Genomic DNA, 18,950 nt, shown 5'->3' on the forward strand with positions numbered 1-18,950 from the left:
ATAAAAGTGTGAAGTCCGTCCATGTCTACATCTCTGATTATTTTTATACAGAAAGGGTGATAATTCACTTGGCTTTAGCAATAAAACAAAAATTTAGACTCCGTCAAAAGTAATTAACAAAAGTAACTTTAATTAAGCATAGTAGTCTAATTAGATTTGATTTTGAATTAAGCTGTTCCGATTTGTGTATGTCATATTTTGTCGTCAATGCAATTTTTGATAGTAGCTTATTAATGCCCTGCTGTCAGGCAGTAAAGAAAACAGCACTTGCATTAAGGTATGAATTGTAAAATCAAACAAGTCCAGGGACCATCTTGTAATGCGGCCAAGTCCATACTCCCTAGCTTCTGAATAACTTGATGAACACTTCCATCTCTGGGTTCTTTCATGTCATTATAGAGAGCGAAAGAAAGCACAGTGAGAGAAAGGAAGAAGAAGCAACATGATATCAACCGTTCCGTTGAAAGGGTTGAACTAGACTGCAATATATATATTTTTTTTTCCTGAGAAAGTGTGCCTACTAGACTTTACTATATGTGTATATGCTGTTGATTTCTTTGTGCTGCTGATATAATTGCTACCTCTCAGTGTTGTTTTGGTAACGGTGTGATATTGATTATAGAAGGTTTTATGAATTTTGAGAGCGAGATCAGCATCTGTACCAGGATTTAGTCCATCTTATATTAATTTCCCTAGATTCTCTTGGTTTACAACAATAATTTTGCATAACAAAATTATGGAGGTTCTTACAAATCCATGAAAATAGAAGAAAACAATTATTTACACAAAAAATGAATTTACACTGACATACATATCATATAAGAACCAACTTCACCAACCACATAAAACGCATATTATTAAAGAGACATATCTAAATTTCTATTTTTTTGTGTATTTACAAGAAGTGGTCGTCTGGTACTATGCTCACAATGATCTTCTTTGCCATCTAATGATATGGTTACCTCTGAAACACCTACAGTTTCAGTTGGCTCTTCTCCCTCTCTCTGGACTTCCTCTGCTTTTCCCCATAACACTGTGTACATTCCCCCAAATATAGCAACTGTACCTATCAAGCTGAATAGGAAAATATAGATTCTGAGATATCTGGTAAGTTGAATGGATTGTAATTCAAAAACTGCATAGCACATTGTTAAAAGTAAACATATATATAAAAAAAAGAATGAGGCTATGGTACTATGCATAGCACATAATGGTCCGTACTATGGATCAATATCTCCATTTTCAAAGTACAAAAATCAATCTGAACCGTTCAATATGATTTTCCATATAAAATGTACTTGTAGATGAAATTTTACATCTTTTATAAATTTTTTTAATATATTTTTGGATAGTAGAAAATCACTTGATCTAAAAAGTCCAGACCATTCAAAAGTAGTGATTTTCTACCTATCTAAAAAAGGAGTAAAAATATTCTAAAAAACTGTAAAATTTAGTTTGCAATTACATTTTCATATGGCAATCATGTTGAACGGTTCAGATCAACTATTTGAAATTTGGAAATGATGATTTGATTTGTAGTACGGCCCAATCTGGACAATGCATAGTACCATAGCCTCACTAAAAAAATAAAAATTGAACACACCTTCCAATGTGGAGTTCCTCGTGAAGTGTTATAGAAGCCAATATCACTGTGATTATGGTATAAAGCGGCATAAACATGGCACAATAAACAGGTCCTCTTACTAAAGCGCACCAAGATTGAAGGTAAAAACCTACTGCTGTTCCAAAAACACCCTGTATCAGAGACACCTTAATTAAGAACGATAGTCAAAATGAACTTAGCATTGGTACAGAACTACAGATGTATCTTTACATTTTGGAACAGGACTTGACACATAACAATTTTGATTTTCAGTACAAGTGAAGAAATATACCGAAAATAAGCAAGCCGAAAGCTCAGTAACAGTGTTGATTTTCCAGGCGCTCAAGTTTGGCTCCAGGAAAAACACAATTGTAGCTGATTGGAGTGATGAAAGAAAGCATAATGTAACTGTTTGTGGCAGTGGATCAATGTATTTAGAAATTGGTACCTGATAGTGAATTAAAGATCAAGTACAAGAGCAAAATGAAAGTTAGTTTTATTGCTAGCAAGTAACCTCTACCTGTAAGATGGAAAATATAATATAACAAAAACTTTGAAACTTACAATACTTGTTTTGCTTAATCATATTTTTTTTTTTGTGTGCAACATACTCATGCTTAGTGTGTACAGTTATCTGACAAATGTACAATCAATAAGAGAAATATGATGGGAAGGGATATATTGACAACCGATATAAAATTTATTCTAATTCAAAGCCCACAAGTGTGTTCTTTATTACTTACGTGGATTGTGTACCAAATTTTTTGTGATATTAAAATCATTTTGGCATTGAAACATGATCTAAATACCTACAATTATAGACATTTTAATTTCTGATAAGCATTGTGTTGGTTGTCAAATAAGTTCATGCATATTGAAAATTATGAATTCAGAACAATCACCTGTAATATGAGCCATAGAGACCAACAACTAGTTGATCCAAGTAGGCAAACTACAGCAAGAACCCATCTGTAGCTTATGGAATGCAGAGCAGTTCCAACACTTGTATAAGCATTTGACAAATTTAGAACACCCGGGCCTTTATAGAAGGTCAGAATCATTGTTCCACCAACACAAACTATAGTTCCAATTATCTTAGCCCATGTTCTCAAACTCCTCAGTTCCACCTTCTCCAATCTGTCAAAATGATAGAACAAATATTGGTGATGAATTATTGTTCGTGTTATAAAATTTCAAGTTGTTTACCTTTGAAGTTTGAACTATGAAGGCTGAAACTTTTTTTATTTTAAAAATTGAGAGATAGCAACTGCAAACCACTACAACATCAATATTTGGTGCATGAGGATTCTGGTGCGACAAAAAGGCACAACCTCTTTTTTGAGATTATATTTTCAAATTTGGGATTAAAACCTCAAATTCAAACCACTAATCTTATTATTTTTTATGATAGAGTTCATTTTTATATTAGACTAGTGAAAATAAGGGACAAAAGAAAACTATAACAAACAGGGGGTATCGGGTTAATGGGGCATACCAGTACAGACAGGGGCAGGGAATTACAGGTGTAATTGTGTAGGATTCGATGTTGTAAGCAAATTTATCAATACAACCTTGGTAGTCACTACCAAGTTCTCAAAAAAAAAACACAACAAAGAAAAGAGAAGAAAAGAAAACTATAAGAAAACATGTCTGGTAAAAACAAAAAATGGAAGTTTGTACCCAACTGAAGCTGCCATCACAAATGTAGTTACTGGTATGATGTTACTCATAACAGATACCAAGGATGCGTTCCCCAATTCCATACCTATGTATTGTAAGAGCTTGTTTCCAGTACCTCTGTTAATTATGTGAAATAACAACAGTAAAAAGTTGCACAAAACGAGATATTACCCATTTTCTCTAACAGAAAAGAGGTAAGAATTAAAGTAGTTGTAATGTATTTACCCAAAAAGTGCAGCAATAAAGATCAAACAAAAACCTTTCAAGCTGAGAGACATTCCAGTGACTCCTCTTCTGTGAATAATATATATTAAACTGTTATCAGAAAGGTTATCACATATACCTAATAGTAAAAGTCAAAATTGTCGCCTTAAAAATGTTCTTATTAATAGTGAAAAAGAACCTTGGTGTGCAACTCTTTCTAACTATGTAATAGTGGCACTTTTCTGAGGTACCAGTAAATAATCAATAATACATAAGGATAAAATGAGAACTTCATTATTTTATATTTGTATTAATAGAAAAGATTATAAGTTGGATAAATTTATTAATTTTGAAAATTTAGAAGGGTAAATATGATATTATGAATTTTAGAAAGGGAAATATGTAATTTAGAGATTTTTGAAGGGAATCCGTGCAATTTCGTCTTTAATTTGTGTGCACAACATGAACAGGTTTGTACCAGTAGCCATTATTGATGACATAGAGCGTTATTATATGATCAAAGCCAGTGACATGTATTGATCTCATTCAAATTATTAAATTTACTTGTATATATTTGATATTTAACTCAAAAATTTCACAAATAACCCCAGAAATTAATTTAAATGACATCACTGAGAAGAAATTCTCTACTACACCTCTTATCATTAATAATTACTTAATTAATTAATTAATTAAAGTCAGCCTTATCCAAACCTCCTGATTAATTTCAATCACGCGCTATGCATAGTAGCCTAGTAGGTAATTGAATAGAGTCCAGACAGAAATTCGATCGAGAGAGAGAGAGAGAGAGAGAGCATACCCTTTGGTGAAAAATAAAGGAGGTAGAATAGCAAGAGAAGCAATAGACTGCCTATAGACAGCAAAGACCAAGCTGCTGAAGCCTTGATTAAATGCTGCCTTTGCTAGCAGACCCATCACCGCGAAGATGCACTGACACGCCACCATGGCCAGGCTTGGTTTGTAGTCTTCCAATGCCATCATTCTGTCGATATTTGGTTCCGCGCTCCTGATTATTTGTGTAATGGTTGGGACGGGACCGTATATCCCTAAAGTAACCCATGTGGCACGAATCTCAAAGCATACTCCCTACAGCTCTAATTAGCTTCTGATTGAGTTTGGCCCAGCTCAAACTAATCTGGACCGTCCATTTTTTAAAATTGTACCTCAGGTACCTGAGGGGATACGGACTCTCAAAATCCGGGCAATCCAGCCAAATCTGGAGCGCACGGGGCCATTAATATTCGTGCGCATTTAAATTGGACGGTTCTCATCTTACCTCAAAATTTGAGTTATCTAAGAAGATAGGAAATCGTGTGCGCGGGGGCCAGGGGGTCAGCGATACTTTTCTATTCGGTTATTTTATCATTTTATGCGTTTCGCATCGGATCGTATTTGACAAGATAAATATAAAAATAAAAGATTCGTTAGTTTATCATATACAGATATAAATAATGTTTTTTTATTTTTATTTTAACGAGTAAGGATCATTTATTCTATAGAATAAATATAGAAAATAAAATTATATATATTAATGAAGGATTCAAATTTCCATTAGATACAAATTTTGTACCTTTTCAAATTATCATAGGATATTAGTTTTATGTTAGTTCATCTTTTTTCGAATTATACAAAAATTATTTACTTTATGACTCCTAAGTCATTATTCATTTTTTCTTCTTTTTCTCTAGCTTTGAAGAATATTTCACTAGAAATACAAATAAGATATCAATGACATTTTTTTCATCTGTTTATGTTTATATATAAATTTCTTTTACATTAAGTTAATGCATACATATACATGTATGAAAATGAGGAGGATTCAAATATCTTCATTTTTTTTTTTTGCTTTTCCATTGTACCTTTATCTTTAAAAACTTTAATAATTAACTCAAAAATTTAAAACTTAAAAGTCAAAATAAAACCGTTGGATATGTTCTACATCAGTTTATCTATGCACATGTAAAATGTTATGACATTTTAATTTTGTTTTGATTGTCATCGAAAACTTATAAAATTGTATTAATGTGAATAATTTCTAGATATTGATTTTTCAACCTATTAATTCACATTAAAATAAAACCGAAATATGATATTTTTTTGTAAATGTATAGAGAAAATAACATAGATCATACCTAATAGTTTTATTTTAACATTTATGATTTAAATTTTAAGTTTTCAATATTTTAAAAATAAAAACATAATGGAGATACAAAAAATGAAGACATTTAAATCCTTCTTTATGAAAAGACTTTTATTTAATTTGTTTTGTACCCGTTGACATGTATCCACCGCTGCTAACATCTCTGGACCCTGATGTGCCGTTGTTCTAGGGGTGTAAACAAATCGAATATTATCCGATTTCATCCGGATCCGAATCTGCAAAATTACTTAAATTATTCGATCCATATTCGTATTCGAAAAATTATAACGGATAAGGATATGGTAAGACTTTTAACTATCTGTATCCGACCGTTTACACTTTTAAACCACAACACATGTGCTATATGTTCTTAAATTGATTTATTAAATTGCATATTGTATGAATAATTTATTAAATTGCATATAGATATATATTTTGATGAATAATATAACACTATAACATAACATAATTATTGACTAATATTTTTTTTTGAAGTTTAGCGGGAAAGTCCCACTAAAAGATATATTTATAAAAAAAAACCATTTACATATGACCGAACTACTCGCAGTAGTCGTTAGTCCACTATAAAATTAAGGGTTATTTACACAGTAATCACTCTAGCCTAACTCTCTATCCGATCCCTTTTTTCCTAGTTCCAGAGAATGATTCTCTAACTAAATAGCAACCAGTTATGTACTAATATTTTAATAATATAATAAATATTTTGACTAATATTTTAATAATATAATAGATGAAAAATATTTGTATCTGTCCGATATCTAATTTATATCCATAACATTTAATATCTGATCCGTATCTGTATCTGTATTCGAAAAATTATAACGAATACGATAAAATCACTATCCGATCCATATCCGACCGTTTACACCCCTACGTTGTTCATCCCCGATCAAAAAACGGTACAAAAGCGGGACTAGCATAGGTCATATCGATATGGTAAAAGAGTTAGACCCGTTACACCCGTAATTTATCTTAATTACCAATGATTTTTTTTTTACTACAGTATCTTTGTTTCAATATTCCGATTCACTTCATTATTCATGCCTCTGCTTTAATATCCGTACGGATCAAACGTACAAAACAAAGCATTTCATCGCACCAACCACCAAGTGACCAAACAGTTTCATTGACAAAAATAAAAAAAGTGACCAAACACATTGAGAAACGTAAACCAAAAGAAAAGGGAGAATTATTTTTATGCCACTCCAAAAGTTGGAAATTAGAAAAATGCCACCCAAAATATGAAATTAGTTATTTGCCACTCTAAAGTTATCAAATTTATAAAATTGCCACAATTATACAAATTTTATACCTTTTTAATTATAAAATGATCTGTGTATAATTTATTTTGAGATGTATTTTGGTATTTCCAATTTTAGCCTTCATTTCATCCTCTTCAAACACCAGATCATTCCCTTGCCGTCTCTGAGAGAAAGCTAAAACCTCTCCAGTACCCCACCTGTCTCAGTGGTAGTGTGAGAAAGAGATAACAGAGAGAATAATGAAAATAATTCTCAATTTTCTGATTTCCATTTTACACAGAGGTTAACAGTGATAACTTTAGCATGTATTACACAATACTGACCTTCTTGTTTTATCTCTTGATCTTTACAGATCCCAGAGCATGAAGAGAGATCAAACGATAAGAAGCACAAAACCCACACACAGCATAATTGCCCCCCTGACAACGGGTCTCACCAGCCGACCCCACTTCCACCTCAACCTTCCTTCGCATCACGCCTCCGTTGCCTCTTTCCCTCCTCAATTCCCTCTTCAACCGCCGCGCCGGTTCGATCTCCTCCAACATGACCCCTCAATCCAGCGTTGCAGCAGCTTGCGATGACACCGACCCGCTCTACTGGCGAGCCACCGCAACGGAGCTATCGAAGAAGCTCATCGCAGCCACTCGCGAGGCTTCACGTCTCCTAGCACGCGTGCTCTCTTCGCATCTACGGAAAAACCTGGTGCATTGTTCATCATCCCATTTCCTTGGGATGATGAGGGGCATTATTGTCAACATGATTAATTTTAGTATTTTTATTATATAATTATAGAACAATACAGTATAGATGGCAATTAGCTAAATAAAAAGATTTTGCGGTGGCATTAAACTAACTTGATGTTTTAGGGTGGTATTTTTCTAATTTTCAACTTTTGGAGTGGCATGGAACCAATTCTCCCAAAAGAAAAAGGCTACTGAACAGTGAAGAGGACTGAAGTCATAATAAAAAACTAGTAAATTCCCATCGAACCTCCATGGCCTTCTCTGTGGAGCGCGCAACCAAAAAACGAGAGAACGATGGCATTCTCTGTGGAGGACTACAAACCAAGCCTGGCGATGGTGGCGTGTCAGTTCATCTTTGCAGTGATGAGTCTGCTAGCAAAGGCAGTATTCAACCAAGGCTTCAGCAGCTTGGTCTTTGCTGTCTATAGGCAGTCTATTGCTTTTCTTGCTGTTCTACCTCCTTTATTTTTCTCCAAAGGGTAAGTAATTATTCAGAGAATTAATGGGTTTTGATCAGTGGAGGAGAGAATTTCTTCAGTGAGGTCAATTTAATTATTTTCTGGGTTATTTGTGAAATTAGTATCAACTATGAAAGATAGACAAGGAAATTTAATAATTTGAATGGAGTCATGGAAATTATTAAATTAATAAATTTAATAACAAAAAAATTAATAATGGTCCCTCAATGTCATCAATCATAAACTAAAGAGCTTTAAAAAGAAAGGGGCTATTTCATGTATACCCTTCAAACATCTCGAAATTACGTATTTCCCTTTCTGATTCATAATATCATATGTTTTCCTTCTAAATTTCAACACTCACAAATTTACCCAGCTGATTGCCTTTGTGAGAACTTTATAAATTTAAATGATTTGGATAAATTGTGAGTTTTTGAAGGTTAAATGATAACATAAATTTTAGAAGGAAAAACACGTATTTTTCGAGATTTTTGAAAGATATGCATGAAATTCCCCAAAGAAGAAATTAGTAGGAGACACCTACTATTATTTCCATTGAACAAAGAAAAAATTACAGGGCGGAAGATACAGGTTAGGAAGGAGGAAAGAACTAAATTGAGTTATCTGATTTCAATCAGTGGGGAGCTTCAACTGATTGATTTTCAAAAAGAATTTGAATTTCTTGGATGTATACTCTTCATTTCAGTATTTGAGTTATTTGATAATGAATTTCTCTCCATGTTTTATTGATTATTTACTGGTACCCCTGAAAATTTCAACTATTAAATAGAAGGATCTGTGTACAATTTTGACTTTTGACTTATAGGTATATGTTCATATCAGTTTAATATATATTATACACAGGAGAGGAGTCACTGGAATGTCTCTCAACTTGAAAGGTTTCTGTTTGCTTTTTATTGCTGCACTGTTTGGGTAAATACAATACAACTGTTTTAATTCTTGAGTGAGGCTATGCATGGTAATAGCTAGGCATATTACACAACAGTTTGCGCTATGGACTAATATCTCCATTTTTAAAGTCCAAACAGTCGATCTCATATAAAGCATTGGCAATCCAAATTTTACATTTTTTAGATAGTTTGAAAATCACTTGATTTGAAAAGTCTGGACCATCCAAAAGTGCAGTGGTATTCTACCTATCTGAAATGATAGTAAAAAAGTTACAAAAAAAAATGCACAATTGGGTCTGGAAGTACATTTTCTTATGGATATCATGATTAATGGTTCGGATCGATTGTTTGAACTTTGAAAATATAAATTGGAATTCATAGCACGAGTTGATCCGTAATATGCATATTACCATAGTCTCACTCTTAATTCTTACCACTTTCTGTTTGAGAATGTGGGTAATATCTCGTTTTCTATAACCTTTTACTGTTGTTGTTCAACATAATGAACAGAGGCACCGGAAACAAGATCTTACAATATATAGGTCTGGAATTGGGAAACGCATCCTTGTCATCTGTTATGGGTAACATGATACCTGTGACTACTTTTCTGATGGCAACTTCAGTTGGGTACTTAACTTTTCAAAAAAAATTTACCAGAACTGTTTTCTTATAGTTTGCCTTTGTCCCTTATTTTCACTTCTCTAATATAAAAATGAACTCCAGTAATTATATAATTTGAGTGAGGCTATGGTTCTATGCATAGTGCACTTTGGTTCATACTATGGATGCATATCTCTTTTTTTTAAATCCAAAAAGTCCATATGTTCCACTCAACATGATCATCATATGAAAATGTGCTTGGATGTCAAATTTTACATTTTTTTAGAATTTATTTACTATTTTTTTAAATAGGTGCAAAATCACTTGATCTAGACCATTCAAAATTTGTGATTTTCTACCTATAAAAAATAGTAAACAAATTAAAAAGAATGTAAAATTTGACCTCGAAGTCCATTGTCATATGAAGATCATGATGAACGGTTTTGATCGACTATTTAGACATTGAAAATGAAAATATGGATCCGTAGTACGGACCAAAGTGCCCTATGCATAGTACCTTGGCCTCACTCATAAAATTTTATGTCGACACATCCATCATAAATAAACAACAAGATTAGTGGTTTGAATTTGAGGTACTTTTACTTCCAAATTTAAAAATATAATCTCAAAAAAGAGGTGCCTTTTTCTGGCACAGGAATCCTCATGTACTCTACCAAATTTTAGCATTATAGTGGTTTCAGTTGCTATCTCTTAATTTTTAAAATAAAAAAGTTTCAGCCTTCATAGTTCAAACTTCAAAGGGAAAGTTGGAAACAACTTGAAATTTAATAACATCAACATCTAGGAGCTGAGAAACGAACAATTCGTCACCAATAATTGTTCTATCATTTTGACAGATTGGAGAAGGTGGAACTAAGGAGTTTGAGAACATAGGCTAAGATAAATTGGAACTGTAGTTTGTTTTGGTGGAACAATGATTCTGACCTTCTATAAAGGCCCCGGTTTTCTAAATTTGTCAAATGCTTATATAAATTTTGGAACAGCTCTGTACTCTGTAAGCTATAGATGGATACTTGCTGTAGTTTGCTCACTTGGATCAGCTAGTTGTTGGTCTCTATGGCTCTTATTGCAGGTGATTGTTCTGAATTCATCAAATTTGCATGATTCATGAATATATTTGACAACCAACATTATGTTTACCAGAATTCAAAAGGTTATTATTGTAGGTATTTTAGGTCACGTATCAAATTTTGGTGCATTTGAAAACCAATTGGCATTCCATGGCTCGATTTGGCAACTTAACAGTTAATTTTTTTGGCATTGGATCAATGCCAAAATGATTTTAATATCATAACTGATTTGGGACACAATTTACATAAGTGATAAAGAACACACTTTTGGGCTTTCAATTAGAATGACACTGATGTTGGTTACCATCCGGCCAGGGTTGTCAGTATATCCCTCCCCAAATATGAGTATGTCGCACACATAAAAACTATATATGATTAAACAAAAAATACAATTTTACATTTCAATTTTTTTATTATATAATATTTTCCATCTTACAAATAAACCGTTAGATTTGATCTATATTATTTTTGCTATCCACGTATAAAATATTACAATATTTCGACTTTATTTGATCAGTATCAAGAGCTTGAAAATATATCTTGATATGGAAATAATATACACTTTCAAAAGTGTTAATTTTTATCCATATCAAGATATTTCGACTTTCACTTTTGTTAATTTTTATCCATATCAAGTGAAAAGTGTTAATTTTTTTTATATACATGTAGAGAAAATAATATAAATCACATTTTATGGTTTTATTTTGATATATAAATTTTAAAACTTTGTTATTAGAAAAATAAAAAGTAGAGGTATGATGAAAACATTTAAACTCTCCTAAAAAAGAAAGTATATATATAGTATATTATTTTTGTACCATGTGGTAAAACTAGGAGTGTCAATGGGTATGATACAGTATGGGTGGAAGTATTTTCATATCCATATGCCCATTTAGAATTGACCTCACCCTACTCTATACATACCCGTTAAGATTGACGGGTAACGAAACGGTAGCAGGTGAATAACGAATAATACTAATAGAATAGTTTTATTATTTTTACAATAGACCATCAAAACTCATCATTTCATACATATGCAATCACAATACTAATATAAAAATTAAATACAAAAGTGCAATCAATTTTAACTAATAGTTTTTTTTATAAAGCAAAAAAAAAAATATATATCTCTTCTAACTAATTCAATTCGTTAACTAGATAATAAAGCATTCATATAAAAAAAGTAATATTTATAACACAATATTATGCTTATAACAAAAGGCATACATTTTCTTTCATATCATTTTTAATAATATATATTACTAATTATTGCTCAAACATTATTATATAAAAAACCACGCAAATCCATTTCACTGTAAAAAAGAATAGATTATTTTCATCTTAAACCATTTGAAAAAAAAAAGAATCACTAGTGTGGTCCATCTTGGACACAACTATGAAAAAGGAATGAATTGAATATAATATATATATATATTATATAATTACTCTACAGATTGACTGATACAAAATAATATATATCAGTATCTATATCCGTTTAGCCATTTAGCTAACGAAAATAAATCCTTATCCATACTCAGTACTCAATATGTAGAGCCATCCATATCACCCAATCAGTATTAAACATCACAGTGTATGTTTTTTTCTTTTCATATTAAATAATATGAAAATTTATAGAATTGAAATGATGGCACAACTGTTTTTTTTTCTTTTCACATCACCGAGATTTTTATATTTACCCAAAAAAAAATATTTTTCCGCGAATTTTTTCCGTGGGTTGGGTATTTTTAAAAATTTTGCCGAACTGTGGTTATTTTTAATAAAAAATATTTTTTTTGAGTAAAAATAAAAATCTCGGGTATATCTAACAATTCTTTTTAGAAATAAAAAAATTGATTTGTCAAAAGAAATATATTGATGATTTAAAATTTAGAGTTTAAGATTTAAATTTCGGATTTTGAATATTCGGTTCCAAAGATAAAGGAATTAATACATCGACCACCTCTGAATTGTATCTTGAAAGAACAAGGAAGAAAAAAGGGTTTTGATTTTGAATTTTGAAAATTGGTTCAGGGAAGTGTGGTTCGGTCCTCTTCATGTGCCTTTTCTTTAATGGGAAATTTCATTAACTCAAAGTTTAATTTGAAATTACGTTTTGCCCCTCTAAACTTCATAATATTTATTATATTTAACATTTCAAATTTCAATAACTCACAAATTTATCCATCTTACTCCCTTTTCTAAGACAATTCATTTTAAATTTATATAATACTCATTTTATTCTTTATTAAAAAAATAAAAAAGTATAGCGCATTAAGATAAATGTCAATATTCTAATTGGTTGGTTTCCAAAGATAAATAATTAATTTGTCTATCTTTGACATATATACAATGACATTAAGATATACGCTTGTTACAAGCGGCTTGTGTATACGTCAGAAATAGAGAAGTGAACCATTTTGATTAAACATGTCATATATATTTTATTTTTATTTCAATAAATGATGAAATGGGTACTTCATAAATTTAAAATAAATTTTAATATAAAAAACAATAAAATAAGTGAATTTAAAAGTGAATTTAAAAGTTTTTGAAATTTAAAAGAGTAAATATGAGAATATTAACTTTAGATGGAAAATACGTAAGTTTGACGTTTTTAAAAGATATACTTGAAACTCCTCTTAAAAAAAGAAATTCGTATCCTCTGCATTAACTCAAAAGAGAATCTCTTAAGTTAATGAATCTCAACTATCCGATATGTTTTAAAATTCGTGCGAACTAGATTCACACTAATATTAAAGAACTTTCTAAGTTGTAAGCAAAAATCGAACTGGTTCCATTTAAAATCAGACATTTGAAATTCATTAACTCAAAAGATTTCCTTTTGAGTTAATGTAGAGGGCCTTCTTAAAAAAAAAGAAAAAAAAAAAAATTTGTATCCCCTCAGTGACTGATAGAATTGAATCGGACGCTCCGAAAATGAAAATTTTAACTTGGCACGCATCTCAAAGCACAAATAATACTGCCCCTACTGCCATCCCAATCAGCACTGGAGCCGTCCATTTCAATTGTGTTGAGTCAGGTACCTGGAAGATACGGATCCTAAAAAATGGGGCATGTGAAGAGTACTGAAGTCATAAAAAAACCTAGTCATGAGTTCCCATCCAACCTCGTCAACTTCTCAACATAAACAATCAGGAGCTGTGGAGCACGCAACCAAAAAAAAACAGCAGAACGATGGGATTCTCTGTGGACGATTACAAACCATGCCTGGCGATGGTGGCGACGATGTGCATCTTCTCAGTGATGGATCTGCTTGGAAAGGCAGCATTCAACCAAGGCTTCAGCAACTTTGTCTTTGTTGTCTATAGACAGTCTATTGCTTCTCTTGCTGTTCTACCTCCTTTATTTTTCTCCAGAGGGTACTCTCTCTCTCTCTCTCTCTCTATCAAATTTCTATCTGGACTCTATTCAATTATCTACTATGCATGTATATAGCGCTTGATCGAAATTAATCTGGAGGTTTGGGTATGAATAACTTTAATTATGTTATTATTATGAGAATCAATTGGTTTTGATCAGTAGCGTAGGAGCATAGTGACAAATGAATAATTTGGGTTCGGTTCGGCAAGGTCAAAAATTCGTGATTCAGGAATAATTCGAAAATAATTCGAGAATAATTTGAAATTATCCGGACCAGAGATCTTCATCCTGCAAGAGAGAAAAAAGAAAACCAAAAAATATATATATATTCTGAGAAAAATTCGGGAAAAATTGGCAAATAGTTCGTAAAATTAGAGAAATATTTGGGTTTAAATCGGTCAACCGAATAATTCGGTGTTCGGTTCAGCTTCACCAAAAAAACGAATTATTCGGGTATAATACACGAATCTTGTCACTATGCATAGGAGAGCTGCATTTTTTTAGCGAGGTCAAATTAATTAGTTTCTGGGCTTATTTGTGAAATTTGAAGCAAATATCAAAGATACACGAGAAAATTTAATACTTGCGTTCACTGGCTTTGATCATATAATGGCCCTCTATGTCATCAAAATTTAAGAGGTTTAATAAAAAGAAAAGGGAAATTGCATGTATACCCTTCAAAATTTCAAAATTATGTATTTCCCTTCTAAAATTTATAATTCATATTTACCCTTCTAAATTTCAAAACCTTACAACGTTACCCAACTTATTATTTTTTTTCTATGAAAACTCATTTAAATTTATGAAGTTCTCATTTTATCCTTTATCAAAAAAAGTTGTAGCGTATGTAAGCAAAAGGCTTAGTTTTCTAATTGGACTTATAACACATACACAGTGGAATTTAAGCATATGCTAGTGCATCACAAGTATAGGAAAATGAACCATTTGGCTTAAGAAACCGATCAATTGAAAGACAATAAATTTCTCTTAAAATGGTAAAATTAAAACTCCATAAATTAAATATGAGTTCTAATATAAAAAATAGTAAATAGCGAAAATTTGTGAGTTTTTAAAATTTGGAAGGATAAATTTGACAGTATGAATTTTTGAAGGGACAATACGTATTTTCATGATTGTCGAAGGGTATACATGAAATAATTCCCCAAAGAAGAAATTAGTAGGAGATACCTACTAATATTTCCATCAAACAAAGAAAAAAATTACATGGCAGAAGATACATGTTAGGAAGGACCAAAACAACTAGAATTCAGTTATTTGATTTCATTCAGTGGGGAGAGAATTTGCCAAATTTTCCACTGCTTGTAAAGAAAAAAGGAATCAGCATCAGCTGTTTGATTTTGGACAAATATTTAAGTTTCTTGGAAGTATACTCTAAATTGATTATTTACTGGTACCTGAAAAGTTGTACTATTACATAGTAAGAAATAGTTGTGCCCAAAGATTCTTATTCACTGTTAATAAGAAAATTTTAAGGCGACATTTTAACTTTTGAATATTATGTATGGAGTAAAGCTAGCGTGTGACATGCTCACCAAGAAAGTTTGGTGAGCATAACTCCAAAAGTATATCGGATCGACGTCAAATGTCAAATCCAAACCGTTGAAATCCATGTACTTCATGAGTGATGCATATACATGCAAAATTTTGAAAGTTTCAAGTTTATTTGCTACACGGTCAAGTGGTCAAAGAAATAATAAAAATTGAATATATAAAATAACTTATAATAAAATGTTCATTTCTTTGACCACTTGACCGTGTAGCAAATAAACTCGAAACTTTCAAAATTTTGCATATATATGCATCATTCATGAAGTACATGGATTTCAACGGTTTGGATTTGACATTTGACGTCGATCCGATATACTTTTGGAGTTATGCTCACCAAACTTTCTTGATGAGCATGTCACACGCTAGCTTTACTCTTATGTATATATGATGAGGAGACATCCAATTACACCATTTTTGGTGATACCGGATTACACCCTATATTTTTAAAGTCCAAACAGTTGATTCAAACCATTCAACATAATGGATATGTTAAAATGTGTTTGCAAATCATATTTTATATTTTTTTTTACTATTTATTAATATGGGTACAAAAATTCAATGGTCTGAATATAACGATTTTGTTAAATACTTAATAAATAGTAAAAAAATTCGTAAAAATGTAAAATTTTATCTGCAAGCACAGTTTAATATATCCATTATATTGAACGGTTTGGATTGACTATTTGAATTTTGAAAACTTTGAAAATAGAGAGTGTAACTCGGTGTCACCAAAAAAAATGTAATTGAATCCCTCCTCATATATGATAACCTTTCTGATAACAGTTCAATATATATTATACACAGGAGAGGAGTAACTGGAATGTCTCTCAGCCTGAAAGGTTTTTGTTTGATTTTTATTGCTGCATTTTTTGGGTAAATACATTACAACTACTTTAATCCTTGACATTTTCTGTTTGAGAATATGGTTTAATATCTCGTTTTGTGCAACTTTTTACTGTTGTTGTTTCACATAATCAACAGAGGCACCGGAAACAAGCTCTTACATTATATAGGTCTGGAATTGGGGAATGCTTCCTTGACATCTGTTATGTCTAACATAACACCTGTAATAACATTTGTGATGGCAGCTTCAGTTGGGTACTTTTCTTCCAATTTTTTTTTTTTTTACCAAACCTGTTTTCTTATATAAAAATGAACTCCAGCAATTATAAAAATTTTACATGGACACATCCATCATAATAAAGAACAAGATTAGTGGTTTGAATTTGAGAATTTACCCAAATTTAAAAATATAATCTCAAAAAAGAGATTGCGACTTTTTCTGGCACCGGATTCCTCATGCACCAAATTTTAGTGTAGTGGTTTGCAGTTGCTATCTATCAATTTATAAACCAAAAAAGTTTCAGCCTTCATATTTTTAAACTTCAAAGGAGAACAACCTGAAATTTAATAACGTCAACAATAATTCATAACCAAATTTTATATCTTTTTGCAAACTTTTTACTATTTTTGTAGATATGTACAAAATCAATGTTTTTGGATGGTCCAGAAACAATGATTTTGTAACTATCTAAAAAAAATTAGTGAACAATTTAAAAAAAATATTTAAAATTCAGTCTTCAATCTCTTTTTAATATTATTGAGATTATGTTGAGCGGTTTGCATCGACTGTTTGAAAGCATGATGAGGTATGAAAGACACGAGACATTTTAACCCTCAACATTGAAATCAACAATTCATTACCAATAATTTTTCCATAATTTTGCTAGATTGGAGAAGGTGGAACTAAGGAGTTTGAGAACATGGGCTAAGATAATTGGAACTATAGTTTGTGTTGCTGGAACAATGATCCTGACCTTCTATAAAGGCCCTGGTGTTCTAAATTTGTCAAATGCTTATCAAAATTTTGGAACAGCTTTGCACTCTGTAAGCTACAGATGGGTACTTTCTGTTGTTTGCCTACTTGGAGCAACTAGTTGTTGGTCTTTGTGGCTCATATTACAGGTGGTTGTTCCATATTAATCAAATTTCCATTATACATGTAACAGATTTGACAACCAATTCAATGCTTATCAGGATTAAAAGACTATAATTGTAGGGGGTTTTAGATCATGTATCAAATTAGGAGCATCTGGAAACTAATTGGTACTCCCAGCCACAATTTGGCTAATTAACATTTAAATTTTTCGACTTTCGATCAATGCCGAAATGATTTTAATATCACAACAGATTTTGTATACAATCTACATAAGTGATAAAGAACACTTTTTGGCATCATATTTCATTTATTGATTAGACATTTGTCAGATAATTTTTCATACCAAGCATGAGTATGTTGCACATCTAAAAAATTATGATTAAGCAAAACAAGTATTGTAAGTTTCAATTTTTTTTATTATGTTATAATTTCCATCTTACAGCTAGAGGTTACTTGCAAGCATTAAAATGAACTTCTCATTTTGCTCTTGTACTTGATCTTTTATTCACTATCAGGTACCAATTTGTAAATACATTGATCACCTGCCACAAACAGTTTGGTTATGCTTTCTTTCATCACTCCAATCAGCTACATTTGTGTTTTTCCTGGAGCCAAACTTAAGTGCCTGGAAAATCAATACTGTTACTGAGCTTTCAGCTTGCTTATTTTCGGTATATTTCTTCACTTGTACTGACCAATTATCACTTCAGTCCTATTCATAATTTGAAAATCAATATAGTTAAGGAATACTTGGTTCATTTTGACTAATCGATCTGAATCAAGGTGTCTCTGATACAGGGTGTTTTTGGAACAGCGGTAGGTTATTACCTTCAATCTTGGTGCGTTTCAGTAAGAGGACCTGTTTATTGCGCCATGTTTATGCCGCTCAATACTGTAACCACAGTGATATTGGCTTCTATAACACTTCATGAGGAACTCCACATTGGAAGGTGCGTTTCGATTTTTTTCTTTTATATGTTTACTTTTCACAACGTGGTATGCGGTTGTTTAAATTACAGTCCATTAAACTTATACCAGATCTCTCAGAAAGTCCTTTTTTTCGTATTTAGCTTGATAGGTACAGTTGCTATATTTGGTGGAATGTACACTGTGTTATGGGGAAAAGCAGAGGAAGTCAAGGGAGAGGGAGAAGAGCCAGTTGAAATTGTAGGTGTTTCAGAAGTAACTATATCATTAGATGGCAAAGAAAATCATGGTGAACATAGTACCAGACGACCACTTCTTGTAAATATGCAAAATATAGAAATTTAGATTCTGTTCGGCTGCCAAGTGGGAACGAGAATGAGTTTGGATTTAGGTTCAATTT

General features: G+C 31.7%; 2 protein-coding genes and 1 long non-coding RNA gene across 5 annotated transcripts in view; 1 reads left to right on the plus strand and 2 right to left on the minus strand.

Annotated features, from left to right (window-relative positions):
- The window catches only part of LOC144545604 (uncharacterized), a 50,272-nt gene that overhangs the window by 13,023 nt on the left and 18,299 nt on the right, over positions 1–18,950 (minus strand). The window lies entirely within an intron of this gene.
- On the minus strand, positions 762–4,533 carry LOC144545602 (WAT1-related protein At4g30420-like). 3 transcript variants are annotated; one of them, XM_078294167.1, is made up of 7 exons: positions 4,308–4,533; positions 3,509–3,577; positions 3,284–3,400; positions 2,506–2,740; positions 1,896–2,051; positions 1,604–1,755; positions 762–1,074 (listed from the first exon to the last, which is right to left on the minus strand). In XM_078294167.1, exons 1-7 carry the CDS (start codon positions 4,487–4,489, stop codon positions 858–860), a joined length of 1,128 nt encoding a protein of 375 aa, XP_078150293.1. In that variant the 5' UTR covers positions 4,490–4,533; the 3' UTR covers positions 762–857. The 3 variants fall into 3 exon arrangements, with proteins under 3 accessions (XP_078150293.1, XP_078150294.1, XP_078150292.1); XM_078294168.1 differs by having other exon boundaries at positions 762–1,060; positions 1,604–1,770; positions 4,308–4,531; XM_078294166.1 differs by having other exon boundaries at positions 1,604–1,770; positions 4,308–4,531.
- On the plus strand, positions 7,920–18,895 carry LOC144545450 (WAT1-related protein At4g30420-like). Its single transcript, XM_078294029.1, has 7 exons — positions 7,920–8,153; positions 8,997–9,065; positions 9,554–9,670; positions 17,415–17,649; positions 18,139–18,294; positions 18,422–18,573; positions 18,694–18,895. Exons 1-7 carry the CDS (start codon positions 7,969–7,971, stop codon positions 18,893–18,895), a joined length of 1,116 nt encoding a protein of 371 aa, XP_078150155.1. The 5' UTR covers positions 7,920–7,968.

The sequence above is a fragment of the Carex rostrata genome, chromosome 28 (genome assembly GCF_964058835.1).
Source record: "Carex rostrata chromosome 28, lpCarRost1.2, whole genome shotgun sequence".
Taxonomy (NCBI): Eukaryota; Viridiplantae; Streptophyta; class Magnoliopsida; order Poales; family Cyperaceae; genus Carex; species Carex rostrata.

What these genes read in the sequence shown, in the direction of transcription:
- LOC144545602 (XM_078294166.1), bottom strand. Translation starts at nt 4,489, where the DNA reads ATGATGGCATTGGAAGACTACAAACCAAGCCTGGCCATGGTGGCGTGT. An exon ending in CTCTATGGCTCATATTACAG is followed by an intron (nt 2,052 to 2,505) that starts GTGATTGTTCTG and finishes ATTCACTATCAG; the next exon opens with GTACCAATTTCTAAATACAT. An exon ending in TTTCGGCTTGCTTATTTTCG is followed by an intron (nt 1,771 to 1,895) that starts GTATATTTCTTC and finishes TTCTTAATTAAG; the next exon opens with GTGTCTCTGATACAGGGTGT.
- LOC144545450 (XM_078294029.1), top strand. Translation starts at nt 7,969, where the DNA reads ATGGCATTCTCTGTGGAGGACTACAAACCAAGCCTGGCGATGGTGGCG. An exon ending in CCTTTATTTTTCTCCAAAGG is followed by an intron (nt 8,154 to 8,996) that starts GTAAGTAATTAT and finishes TATTATACACAG; the next exon opens with GAGAGGAGTCACTGGAATGT. An exon ending in TTTCAGCTTGCTTATTTTCG is followed by an intron (nt 18,295 to 18,421) that starts GTATATTTCTTC and finishes TCTCTGATACAG; the next exon opens with GGTGTTTTTGGAACAGCGGT.